Source organism: Xenopus laevis, chromosome 7S (genome assembly GCF_017654675.1).
Source record: "Xenopus laevis strain J_2021 chromosome 7S, Xenopus_laevis_v10.1, whole genome shotgun sequence".
Taxonomy (NCBI): Eukaryota; Metazoa; Chordata; class Amphibia; order Anura; family Pipidae; genus Xenopus; species Xenopus laevis.
In genome coordinates, this window is record NC_054384.1 from 66861990 (window position 1) to 66873069 (window position 11080).

Sequence of the window (11080 nt, forward strand, 5' to 3'; positions counted from 1 at the left end):
TCACTTACAGTTTAAGGCTTTGAATAAAAGCTTATATTTACTAGATAACCCAGTAGGTCCTAGTGACTCATGATCATGGATCAAAAGTGATATTTGTTCAAGGATCTTTTAGATGCCTTGTACTTTAATCAGGAACATAGGTCCTATTACATCACATTCACAAAGCCTGGAGGAAAAGCATCCTGACACAGGAAGAACAAATAGTAACAGAACTTCGGAAGCAATGATCCCCAAAAATACAATAAGATGCGATTTAAGATAATCTTTGGCATTTGATAATTGTTCCATGCAGCAGTGTTAGAAAAGTAATAGGTTATTTCTATAAAAAAATAAAAAATGAAATGTGTGGGAGCCAATCATGTTGGAGAATTAACTAATGACAATGCTGTATGGGGAAAAAAAAGCAATGAGAAGAAAATTTTTGTGTAATTTTTATAATGAAGAAAAATTGCTGTTTTATGCTGCACAGCATAATCTCCATAATAAATGCTATGCATTGAGGGGAATTAAAAGGCAACAACTCAATGCTTTAAATATTTTCACCCTGTCCCTCCTCACTTAGAAACTTGATATTCACCACGTCCCCACTTTTCCCACAGCTAATAAAGATACAGCAGATGCAGCACACACCCAAATATATAATGATGCTACAGGGTGCCTCTCTATGGCACGCATGCTTTACAATCCAATTAGAAATGCTTAGCATGCCCTGTCCAAGTTTATAAAAACTGGCACAAACTTGTAGCAGGCAAGGTCTAGCAGCCCTTTATACCTCACGTCTAATTTCACCTTAAAGGCCCCACACTGTGCAATCCAAACAAAGCTGTCTTAATAGCAGTCAGGGGAACCTGTCATCGGTCTTGGCCATTCTATGCCTCTGTCTGGTACATCAGTGCTCAGAGCTGCAGAAAACTCTGTGGCAGATACATAATTCATTTAGCTATAGACGACACAGTTCTACCGCCCTCCCCAATGTGCTGTTTAATCAGAGTTGGGAGCTGTGATACCACGGAATGAGACAGGACCTAATCACAGTAATTGTAATTTTCCAGCTCTTTGTTTACAAAAGCAGCAGATTTCATCACTATCAGAAGATAAAAGACAAACTGCAGAATGGAAATGGTGTCATAGACCAACTGAATCTTTATTTGTTCCACATAATAATATGAACATAACTGTCAGATGCTTATTTGGTCGTGTTGTTCTGATGGCTGTGTGGGCAGATTTTTGTTGTGTGACTATATATTCATTCCGACATTTCCTTTTAAAGAGGGAGATATATAAAATAAACCTATAAATTGTTTTTCTTATTCAGAAACAGCAGGCCTCATCTTCCAGGCTCTATATTTTCCAGTAGTACTGCTTCCCCTATCCCTGCTCTACAGGGCCATCAGAAGATCATGCAGGGGTCTCAAATGCCAGTTTGGCCATTCCAAATATTGGTTTCCATCAGGCCAATTGTAAACTTTTTGGCTAAGGCAGAAATGTGGCTCAAAAACCAAACAACCAGATCAATGACTCCAAGATTGTTGCTGCAGCTAGAATAAACAGAGTGAGTCCTGGCAATTTTCTAACATCTCTGTTGGCTATTATACAAGTTTGTTTTTGTGTTTTGGATACATTGAGCTCTACAGTTCTAAGTTTCCCAAACAAAAGCAGCACCAAATTGTCTGCAGTCATATGTGGCTGATGCATTGCCAGTCAGCTGTGCAATTGAAAACACAGTGCATAAAGTACCCAAAATCTATCCATTGGCACACAGAGGCAGTGAAATGCTTTCCATGTACCATTAATCTAAAAACCTAAGTAACTTTATTTTCCTATTTATTTATTTTTTTAAACTTAGAAGACAACTGGTCAATTTACATTCCCAGCACTTTTAAGGATTCAGACAGAAAACTGAGAACAACTGTTGCTTACTACTACCTCCAAACTCTCATGTTCCCTCCAGTAGCTCTTTAAGTTTTTATTCATTTGCTGGATCTGCAAACTTCAAACATTCTTGCTGAAATCGTGTAACATGGATTGCTCTCTATGGGGCATATTTACTAAGGGTCGAATATCGAGGGTTAATAAACCCTCGAAATCGACCCTCTAAGTAAAATCCTTCGACTTTGAATATCGAATTCGAAGGATTTACCGCAAATCCTACGATAGAACGATCAAAGGAAAAATTGTTTGATCGAATAATGAAATCCTTCGAATTGAACGTTTCGAAGGATTTTAATCGATCGATCGAAGGATTGTCCTTCGATCAAAAAAAACCTTAGAAAAGTAATGGGGAAGGTCCCCATAGGCTAACATTGTACCTCTGTATGTTCAAACTACCGAAGTATGTAGTCAAACTTTTTTTTAAAGAGACAGTACTTCGACTATCAAATGGTCGAATAGTTGAACGTTTTTTACTTTGAATCGTTCGAATCGAAGTCGTAGTCGAAGGTAATAGTAGCCTATTTAATGATCGAAGTACCCAAAAAAATACTTCGAAATTTGACGTTTTTTTACTTCTAATCCTCCACTCGAGCTTAGTAAATGTGCCCCCATGTGTTCCATTTTGGGACACAATTTCCTCTTTTTGGTAAAAATTATGCTTGCTGCCAATGTTGTTAATAGGAAAAAACGGCAAGAATATAGGATGACCGGTATTTTTTCCCAGAAAATGTTGCAACCCTAGTCCTAGAACAACACATTGGGGGAAGACTACACAAGCTGCAATTGAAATTGCAATTGTTATAGCAGAAGCTGCCCCACCTTGTTTCACTTGGCACTATGGGACAGTTGTAGGCTTTCTTTGGAAGTACAGAGGCATGGTTAAAACACTGGACATATTTAAAGGAGAGGGAAAGTCATTAACCACTTCGGGGTGCCAAATGTTAGGCACACCCAAGTAAATATATATACTTACCTGAAACTGGAAATTTGAATTAATCCACCAATTTTCCTAGGTGAATATAAATCAGAAAACAGTGTTTTCAAGCTCAGTTATATAAACCCAACAGTGTTGCAAATGATTTCTTCCATAGGTTCCAAATGGTGTCACATTTAATAGAATATCTCTTCAATAAATGTAATCCTATCGCATTTTAGCTGCATATCTAATTTTTTGGCGTATTGCCACATCCTGGTGGATATTTGTGCATCGTTACTTTGTTCTCAGCAAGTGTGATATATGATAATAAGGAGAGATTTCACAGACTTGGCAAAATATACCTGTCAGAAGTGCTATCTGTCAGAAGATATATACATCCTTTCAGATTGTTTCCCTGCAGGAAGCCACACATACTCTCTCGCTGCTTTCATGTTACTGTGAATGAGCACTGAAAAGCAGGAATGATCCTCAGACAGTGTAATCCCCAATGAGGATTCACTAACCTTTCCCAAACTCCATCTGCCTAATCCTGACGTTTGTGTCAACCCAGTGTGTGTTTTTGAGAACTAAACCTACTGTTTGTGTCTGTAACTGTAAGGTGTTTTGTGTGTCTTTAGCTATTCATATGGTAAATAATCAACCTGTTCTATCTTATTAACTTTATTTTCCTTGGATGTGGGTTTGAGTACCATTTAGTAAGCCTTGGTTGTGATATCCAGAGCTATGGTTTGTTCTGCCTATCATACAGCCATACACTTAGTGAACAGCAGCCCAGCTTTGATAACATGTTAGAGAATGATGTTTTATAGTCTAATAACACAGCTATTCTATAATGTGCTTTCCTGCACCTGTAAGTATCTCTATATATATATATATATATATATATATATATATATATATATATATATATATATATATATATATATATATATATATATATATATATCAATATATGGATCCACTGGCAAGTACATATTGAGCAATGCCCCTCTGCTTATAAATTAGCATGTTTAATGCTGATGTTTTGCTTCCAATGCTCTCTCTGGGGAATATCCATAGGGTACATATATATATATATATATATATATATATATATATATATATATATATATATATATATATATATATATATATGCGTGTGTGTTGAGGATAATCCATGATCCATAAATAGCATGACCAGTCAACTACCATAAGTAGTGGACGTTTATAGTATGTAGATTAGTTTTTTGTTTCATTTTTGATGTAATATGGGCATCTTCGTGTCTGTGGCTAATAAACCCAGGTCCAGACAATGTGTGATTGGAGCAAAAAGCTGCAGTATAGATGCAGAGAACAAGCCTTTGTTGTTGTGGAGGGGAAAGACAGAGAGAGAGAGCGAGAGGGAGAGAGACAAACACAGACGTGTTGTGGGACTTATCAGGGGAATTAAAGGAAGGAGTTTACCAGCCAGGGTTGATTGGATACGTTTGTTCTGACAGCAGTATATCCTCTTCTCAGCCTTCTCAACTACACATATTTTAATGTGACACTACGACAGAAAGCAATTACATCAAGAATTTATGATTCCATTTGATTAACATTACATATTTCTGCAATATACACAGTCATTTATTATTCTGAGAAACATATTGAGACTCACCAGAGGGAATCCGAAATATTCTGGGCGAACAGAAAAGAATGTGCCCTGAGGTGCTCGCAAAGAGAGATTTGTGCTTAAATTTACTGCACAAACTGAATTATGTTGACTCCCTATTAATATGCAATGGTTATTAAGGCTGGCTAAAAATATATGTGCTGCAAGAAGCTATTAAAATACAGCTAGGATAAATGCTGCTGCTAAAGGATACCTATGTTCAGGCAGAATCAGAGTATCATCTTGACTGTTCTCTGGTTCTGTCCCCTAGGGGTCGCTCTCCCATTATCATGGCTATGTGCTACATTTCCCACTTTCATGCTGGCACAGTAGTTTTGCCTGACCTTTTTGTTACAACATTATTTCTTATTAACATTTTTTGGCCACATAATTATTAAGCTCATGCATCAACTGCTCGGTCAGTACCATGTTTTAGAAAATATATGTGACTGTAACTACTGCAAAATGTAGTCAATAAAATCAGCATTAAACGTTTACTTCTATTTGCTGAACTCTGCAGTTTACCTAATACTATGTCATCCCCACAAATAGATGGAGGCATATTAAGGTAGTCACTTGATGGATGATTAGTGCAAATTGAATTTTATAAAGCATTGGAACAGTATGCATCATAGGCATAATATAGCCCATGGGCTGAAGCTGTGCTGCACTGCTCTAGACTAGATGGAGGTATAGGGGTTGGTCAGAGTTCTGCAGCTATTAAACAGCCCATAGCTCTCCAGCTGTTGTAGAACTACAGCTTGCAGTATCCCCAACAGCAGAATGCTTGGGTTGGTTGTTCACAGGCAGCTTGGGAATGACAGGTTGTAGATTTCTGCTGTAAAGGAATTTAACCCTGAGTATGTTTGAGGATGTCACACAGAGGGCAAGGAGTAAACTGGTTCGCCAACATGCATTCTATGTTGTATATTTAATATTACAAAATTCCAAGAACAACTGTAACATCAGCAATGGCTGCAGTCTTATAAAGCACTGTACCCAGACTATTCAGACAGAGAGCTTGCAATTAAATGTTCACAATCAAGGTACAAAGACATCAAGTAATTTGCTCAAGGTCAAAAGAGCTAAAAGAAGCTTAAATTAGTATACAGAAGCTTAAATTAGTATACAGTATAACCAAGGGGACCTCTCCCCACAGACTTCCTTCACAACTCCTCACAGGCTTACACAGAATTTAGATCTATCCAAGGAAATACAGCTCAATGTCATCTTATACAACAGAATTTTACTTCTGCACATATATTGTTATTAGAGTGGTAATGGCTGTGAAAAATTAGTACCATATCTCTGAGCATTACCTTGCAATATATTATTGTACCAGCAACCCCTTTTCTCTAGCAAGGTTAGTTCCCCTAGTTTCTCAGCCCAACAAAATAAATACCTCAAACACCTTTAACTACCGATCCATAACAATGATTATCACATTTCACTCATGTATCTCTGTCTTTTCATCTGATACCCTGCCCAGTTGCACCTCTACCCTGCCCAGTTGTATGTAGTTCTACATACAGATCTCCCAAGCATGAATCCGTAACAGAAGCTAATAGCTCAAGCTGTAACAGCACCTTCTATCTCCACATATCTTTCCAGCCCATCTATCCCAGCACTTCTCATGTCACTGGAATATCCACAGCCTTCTGTCTCTAACAGCCATTAATCTACCTTACATAAATATACTAAACCCTCCCTTCCACTGAAAGTCTTCACATCTGAATGTGGTATCCCAAACCCCCATCTATACTCGCATTTACATTTAGTCATAATATCCATTTGCGCTACCTCCCCCTCTACCACACATGTTTGTTGCATCTAAATTCCCATTTCCCAAGATCATCACACATTTTACAATATCCAGTCTAACCAGTTTTTCCCAGCTTCTAAAATCTAAGTACCCTAATCATTTTCAATGCTTGAAACATCAAATTGCCATATAACACATGTCCCATGTACATACCAAACAGAATAGGATTTTATTTACTATACTGTGTTGATTTCAGAAGCTGAACTTGCTGTTTACCACAGACCATACATATTTACCCTCTGTACTATAACATGAATTTATTCCACACTAAACTGTAATGAGAAAAATAGAGCTATCTAGTAAGAATGATTTTCCTGATACACAGCAATGAAAAGACATAACTTTTTCCAAGTACTTACATTTTTTACATATTTTTTACATATCAAATGTGTCAATTGCCCCTTCCAGATGTTGTTGAACTAAAACTGACATCATTTTTTTCTGGCTATTGGGCAGTGCTCAAAGTCATAGTTCAGCACAATCTGGAAAGGAGAGGCATGATATCCCTGGTGTACAGAGTACCAACCCTGATCAATTTTACGTACCAGCACAACATCTCAGCCTCTTGATTTCACCCTCAGTTAATAAGCAGATCTCTAGTTATCCCCACTTATAAGCAGCATGATTATCCAACTACTGATGGCAAAACCCTTAACAAATTGCAGCGCTTGGCACGTATATAAGTCCGTGAAGATCTCAGCTGGACTGTGCTGTGGGATATGCTGGAGTGGCTAAAATGATAAATAGCCTTTATAGTTCTTGTCAGCATCTCAGTTGCTGCAGTGTGAGCCTTGTCACTTCTCCAGAATAGGATCTTTCTCTTTAATCAAATAGCTTTGTTCTTTGCTTGAAAGAGTGTGGAACTAAAGTTTGCTGCAAGGTTGCAGATCAAAGCATCTTAAGGGCCGCAGAACAGGGCCCAAATGGCATTAACCTCATTCTGTTTTATATCTAATTTGTAACGCTCTCACTGAAATTTCATTTTCCTACCCTCTGCCCTTGCATTGATATAAATCCACTCCATGCCAGGCACTTCCTCTGTCTATGCTGATGTGAAATTGTTTTATATGGGTGGGGAGCAGACATTGGCTGGCAGTGCCTATTGTATCCACCCTTCCCCCACTGGGCTCAGATCACAAAAGAGCTTTAATTTTGCCTCCAGATTTATTTTCCAGCCCACAAAGCAACACAATGATGTGCCTCTCCATTGCCCCCATAGAAAAAGCTTTTGTTACTCCTCTGCCCCTCGTTCACCCTGACATCTCTACTTCGTGCATGTAGGATACTTTTTAATAGGCAGGTTTATTTGTTTAAAGATTCAAAATTTTTCTTATACAACTTAGAGCAAGAGGAAAGCGTGTAATATCATAACTGTTTCTTTTCTATCATTATTATATATATATATAATGCCTAATGTTTGTGGTAAAAGGGGAAACAGAGACCTCTCTCATGTGGGACATACTCTATACTAATGACCCTTTGCCCTATATTATTGTCTTTGTCACATCACAATGAAGCAATTCTAGAGTTCAGTGTCCAACAGGTGCTATAGCACATCCCTAGAGTCTGATACAATGTCTCCTGTATATACAAGCACTGGCTTGGGGCTGCTTTATCTCTGTTCCACTACCAAACTATAGTGCGTTTAAACCCCTTCCTTGGATTTTATACAGTAATGTTCCTTCTCTGTACACAGTTGCTGGCTCTCCAGTAGTCACTAGCAGTCCCTGACAAGCTGTATCTGTGTCATAACAAATTCAGACAGATCTTTTTCTTGTGGCTACTAGCGACTTGGCTTGTCTGGCGACCCTGAATGAATCACATCCCAGAAGATACTGCTGGCTGGCTGAGACATGGCTAGAGACACAGACAGTCCAGATATCATCCTCTCCTGCTACAAAGGGAAAGGCATGAGAGATCTAGTATAGAGTGGGTGACACAGTCCCCTCAAAGAGAAATAAGTCAGTGAACTCACAGATCAGCACTAAGCCCATCATAGCAAACAGACCCACAGTGTCCCAGCACAGCCCTATTGAGCCACTTGAATGTTTCCTCACCTTGGAAGACTGATGCCAAGAACACGCTGATAGTCAGAGGCCAGTACCAGCAGTGGCCATTCCGCCTGGGAGCCATAATCCACGGGATAAGCATCAAATCCACAGACGTGCCAGTGGGGACACGAGAGCAACTCCTAACAGGGACTCCCCACCCTCGTCCTTTATGGGGGGACAAGTCAGAGCGGGGCAGAGCGGCAGAACATGGACAGAGCAACACGTTTGTACTCAGTGATGAGATATAAACCCCCGGAGCCCCAAATCCCCTCTCCAGCTCTCCCCCCGACTCAGCAGACTGAAGTCCCCAGATACAAGACAGTCTGATCCAAAAGCAGCGGAATTTGGGGGGAGAACGTGGTGCTGCTTCTTCTGCAGGTCACTGTGAATCAGGCTGACAAAGTGGAGTTAGAGGAATGTCCTGGCGCTCAGTCGTTTCCCTGCAGAACAGTCCCGTTCTGTCCCTTGCTCAGTGCGCTGCAGTTTGTCTCTCGCTCTCTGTGTGTGTGAGGAAGATCCGATGTGTCTGTGTGGCTTGGCCACTTTCCACTCTTTCCCTGCCTCACTCTACTGTGTCACAGCCCTCACTTCTGCCCGCCTGTCCCTCTGAAACTCCCGGCTCTCCTCCCCCTCTCTCTGTGAATGATGTCAGGCAATGGAAAGCAGGAGGGCAGGGCTTGGGAGCCGATCTCTCGCCGCTTTAACTCCTCGCCTCACTAAACTGCTGCGCTGCCCCTTTTACTGGACACTGGATTTTCAACCCAGCGCATGTTCTGTTCCCTGGCACCGAGCAGCCCAATCCAATCTCACATTCCCTGGGTGTGTGTTTCAACAGTTAAACTGCGAAATTCATATTGAACAATAGGAAGAAATATTTGCTGTGTTGAAACTTGTCCCCTCGCTGCAACTACAAATACGAATTGTACAATCGCTTCTGCGTCTTCTCAGGGGACAGAGGTGCGACTGGCTGAGCTCGTGTACACTCCAGGGAACACATTATTTGGATGTGCTGCTGCCTTGGCACTGATTTTATTGATGCTTCTCTCAGCTCCTGTGTAAATACTGCACTTTTCTATTGCTCAAGAAAAGCAAACGCTGTACTACTGCTACTGCAGAACTACAACTCCCACAAGCCCAGGGGGGGTGGGGGTGAAGCTGCTGGGGCTGTCTATCTTTTTGCGCCTAATTAGTCACATGGGAGAAAAGGGATAACGTTTTTATTTTTCATATTCCTGTTAGGGTTAGTTCACACAAGGAGATTTTGTCACCTGGCGACTAATGGCCTCGTCTTCTGGGCGACAATGTCCCCAAACTGCCTCCTCGTGTCTTCCCATCCGCTATAATGAAAAGTCGCATGCGCTAAAGCATATGCGGCGCTGCGATTTCCGAACTCGCCCCAAGTTTCCTTGTGAGGCAACTTCTGAAAACGCAGCGCCGCATGTTCTTTAGCACAGGCGACTTTTCATAATAGTGGATGGGAAGACACGAGGAGGCAGTTCGGGGAGATTGTCGCCTAGAAGACGAGGCGATTAGTCGCCTGACGACAAAATCTCCACAAATCTCCTCGCGTGAACTAAACCTTAAGCGTTATAAATATCTGGCTTGTTTTGCCATAGTCCACTGAAAAGTGACGAGTAACCCTTTCTGGACCAAGAACCTTTTCATCTAGATCTGATATTGCAATGCAGAATTCTGGAAGGACAGGGGTTTGCAGGCTATCGTTATGAGTTATATTGTGGTTCAAAAAAGTATTGCAGCATTGCATTAGACTTAGGCTAAGGCCACACTAGGCGATAGCGCCGCGATTTGACTCGCGGCGACTTTTCGCCGCGACTTTTAAGCCGCAATCGCTGGGGAAACTTTTGCGCTGGCGTCTATGGGGAATCGCGAAAAATCGCCAGCGTAAAAACACACGCGGCGATCTTTTCTCTACTGTCGCTCGAAATTGCCTCGCCTTAAAAGTCGTGGCGAAAAGTCGCCGCGAGTCAAATCGCGGCGCTATCGCCTAGTGTGGCCTTAGCCTTAAAGACATGTAAATCCAAAATAAAATTTTGGCTAATAAAACTAATTCTAAGCAACTTTCCAATAATAAATTCTATTTTTTTTTTTTTTGTAAATGTAATTGCTATTGAAAGCTTGGATTTATGAATAGGGATCCACGGAATCCTGGATTTGGTTCAGGATTTTGCAGACTTTTTCAGCAGACTTTTTCAGCAGACTTTTTCAGCAGACCTTTTCAGCAGGGTTCAACAAATCCAAGTGCTGGTCTCACCAAATTCATAGGGCGAGATCATACGGGGTGTTTTTACATTGCGTTTTTAAAAACATGTGGTCAAGCATAAATATGCCAGTGAAACCACATGCACATAGTAATATGAGTTTTTTAGCCTGTAGTTTTCTTTTAACAACAGGAATTTCTGTTTTTTCTTGTTCCACATGAAAGAATTTTATTAAACTTATGTGAAACGTTTGAGCAGGTTTGGTAATACAATTCGCTGAAATACACGGAAAAGCAATTTACAGTTACAGTACATGCAAAATGTAGCCAGACTGATCGCCAGTACTTGTGGGGAACTACTGGGGGTGCAATTGCACCAGGGCCCGCACCCCCTCAAGCCTGACGAAGGTTCATGGAAACGCAAATCTGCCGAAAAAAATTCTTCTTTAGGGGGGATTCAGCTTCATGGCCTGCACCCAGGCCCCGT

The 11080-nt window shown here is 40.7% G+C and overlaps 1 protein-coding gene across 5 annotated transcripts in view; it reads right to left on the bottom strand.

Annotated features, from left to right (window-relative positions):
• The window catches only part of LOC108697601 (nectin-1), a 104860-nt gene extending 95473 nt beyond the window's left edge, over nt 1-9387 (bottom strand). Inside the window, exon 1 of one of the 5 annotated variants that reach the window (XM_041571330.1) lies at nt 8382-9387. In XM_041571330.1, coding sequence (XP_041427264.1) covers nt 8382-8475 — 94 coding nt within the window. In that variant the 5' untranslated portion in view covers nt 8476-9387. The remainder of the gene's footprint in view (nt 1-8381) is intronic. The other 4 variants (XM_041571332.1, XM_041571331.1, XM_041571333.1 and 1 more) reach the window with 4 other exon arrangements.
• Nucleotides 9388-11080: the final 1693 nt, after the last annotated feature.